Below are 2,394 nucleotides of genomic sequence, written 5' to 3'. Positions count from 1 at the left end.
CCGCCGTGCCCGCCCCGTGCCCCCCTTCCTCCCCACCAGGAGTGCCGCGACGAGTTTGAGGGCGCCTACGCCAAGGACTTTGCCGATGCCGAGGAGGCGCGCGTGCTAATCGCGCTCGGCTACACGCTGCTGGACGTGCGCTCGGCGCTCGAGGTGGAAGCGGCGGGCAAGCCGCGGGCCGCGGTGCACGTGCCATACCTCATAAGCACGCGGAGATACGACGCGGAGCAGGTCAGAAAATATTCTGGGCTGGGGTGAGAGGGGCCGGACAGGCGCCTGGCTGGGGCGGCCCGCGCACGAGGCCCACCAGCAGGCCGCGCCGGCAAGCCACACTCGGCCAGCCCACCCACGGCGCGTGTGACTCTTCGAAATCCCTGTCCCCTCGATGCCTCCCCATACTAACATATGTAACACCTCCTCACGCGCAGGGCAAGGCGGTCGTGACCACGCGCGTGAACGAGGGCTTCCTGTCGGAGGTCGCCCGCCGCTTCCCCGACCGCGAGTCCGCGCGCCTGCTCGTCGCAGACGCGGACGGGCGGCCCGGCAGCGGCGCGCAGGAGGCACTAGAGTTGCTCGATGACAGCGGATACGCGTGCCTGGTCGGCCTGGTGGGCGGCATGCGGCGGTTCATGCGGGTCTTTGACATGAAGCTTGCGCGGCGGCCGACGCGGGGCGCTTTCGTGGAGGACCCCTGGTCTGAGGGGTCGAGCCAGGGCATGTTCGCGGGGGAGAGCTAGCTAGCGCGGCGGGGCGAGGGCGGCGGCGCGGGCCGGGGGCGGGGGTGGCGGCGCGGACGCTTGGGAGGGCGCTGGGCGGGCGCAGCAGAGGGTGTGGGCGCAGGGCGCGTCCGACAGTCATTCGTTCCACAGTTTTTGACATTCGGGAAATGACCTGATCCTGTGGTGGCTCAAGCCAGATCAGAGGGCAGCACACGCAAGGGCAATAATGCGAGCGTGTGTGCAAGGCCAGAGCTTCCCTTCGCACCCACGCGGTGTGTCGTGTGACACGTTGCAGCTGTCCACGCGACCACACGCGCAGCGGCGGGGCATTGTGAGTGCGGTTGTGCTGCGTTTGAGGTGGCCTTTCTGGTGAGAGTGGCCCGAAATCTGCCACCCTGTGAGCTACTGATTATGTAATAACTTCATCGCAGCACCTTATGCAGCGCACGCCGTATCAAAGCATTGAATTGAAGCGGACACCGCTGAACTGGCTATCAATGTGAGCAGTTGACCAACTGAGATTGCAATCAACCTGCAGCGCGGTGCCCTGCATGCACTCTGTGTGCATGGATGTGTGGAGTTTGCCCCCATGTGCATGGTTTGCTCTCGCCTTGCCTGTTTCAGGCGGCATGAAGGGGAGCGCGGGCAACACCAACAGGGTGGCCAGGTTGTGCTGCATTGATGAGTTGGCCGCGTGGTGCTCCACTTTGGTCATGCGGCATGCGAGTTGGCTATTTACAGATGTTGTTGAAGTCAGTGACAAGGTCCATTGCTCCAAACTGGTGGCGCCAGCAGCATTGCGGTTCGCTTGCGGAGACTCCAGGTGGGTGTTGCAACCGGTGCGAACACTGTACGCGAGCGCATGACCGCATTGATAAGTATCATATCATCTTGAATGCCCTGGCACGTCGCTGTCGACGCTCGCTGCAAAGCGCACGCGTACGTGCGCACGTCCCCTGTCGCCAAACCGCCCGCCCCCGCCGCGCGCACGCAGGCCGCCCGCTCGCCCCCTCCAATGGTGCCCCCGCGCCGCCGCGCCGCGGTTACGCACGCCGCCGCCGCGGCGGCGCCGGCGCCCGCGGCGCTGACCGAGCTGCTCTCCCGCTACATCGCCCTCTGCACCCGCATGCTGCCCCGCGCGTCCCCCGCCTTTGTCGATTCGACCCAAATAATGATCCGGACGCAGGCCCTGCAGCTGATGCAGGACATGGAGCGCGCCGGCGACGCCGCGCCGGGCGCGCCGCTGCCCAGCGATCTGGTGGCGGGCCTGCGGGGGCTAATAGAGGGCTCAGTGACTGATGCAGTCATCCACGTCGGCTGGGCGATAGGGGTGGTGCTGGACAGAGAGCGCGACCCGCTGGACAGCCCCAGGGCCACGCAGGCGCGAGGGGCGGCGGCTTCCCGGCAGCTTCCCGGCGGATAGGCGGCGGCTTCGGAACGGCCGGGCGGGGCGGAGCGCGCTTTGACGAGCGAGGCTCAGGGGCGCGGGCGCCTGGGTCCCTCGGGCGGCCGCATTCGATGGCCATCAGCCCCGCCCATTCGGCAGGGCGCGGGGCGCACCCTGCGCCTTCAACACGCACCCTGATGGCGCCGCGCCCTTAGAAGCCCCCACGCCCCTCATGCCCTGGCCCTACACCCTACCCCAACCCCATGTTCCCGCCTCTTATCCCCCCCC

General features: G+C 67.5%; 2 protein-coding genes across 2 annotated transcripts in view; both read left to right on the top strand.

The window, feature by feature from the left end:
* The window catches only part of MNEG_13708 (hypothetical protein), a gene marked incomplete at both ends in the record, with an annotated part of 1,430 nt that extends 693 nt beyond the window's left edge, over positions 1-737 (top strand). Inside the window, 2 exons of the mRNA XM_014037821.1 lie at positions 40-231; positions 429-737. Coding sequence (XP_013893275.1) covers positions 40-231; positions 429-737 — 501 coding nt within the window. The remainder of the gene's footprint in view (positions 1-39; positions 232-428) is intronic.
* Positions 738-1,614: 877 nt separating this feature from the next.
* On the top strand, positions 1,615-2,142 carry MNEG_13707 (hypothetical protein; the record flags this gene model as incomplete). The annotated part of the gene is made up of 1 exon (XM_014037820.1): positions 1,615-2,142. One exon carries the CDS (start codon positions 1,615-1,617, stop codon positions 2,140-2,142), a length of 528 nt encoding a protein of 175 aa, XP_013893274.1.
* Positions 2,143-2,394: the final 252 nt, after the last annotated feature.

This window comes from Monoraphidium neglectum (genome assembly GCF_000611645.1).
Source record: "Monoraphidium neglectum strain SAG 48.87 unplaced genomic scaffold scaffold03994, whole genome shotgun sequence".
NCBI lineage: Eukaryota > Viridiplantae > Chlorophyta > Chlorophyceae > Sphaeropleales > Selenastraceae > Monoraphidium > Monoraphidium neglectum.
Note: the sequence above shows the minus strand (reverse complement) of the source record. Positions and strands in the feature narration are given on the sequence as shown.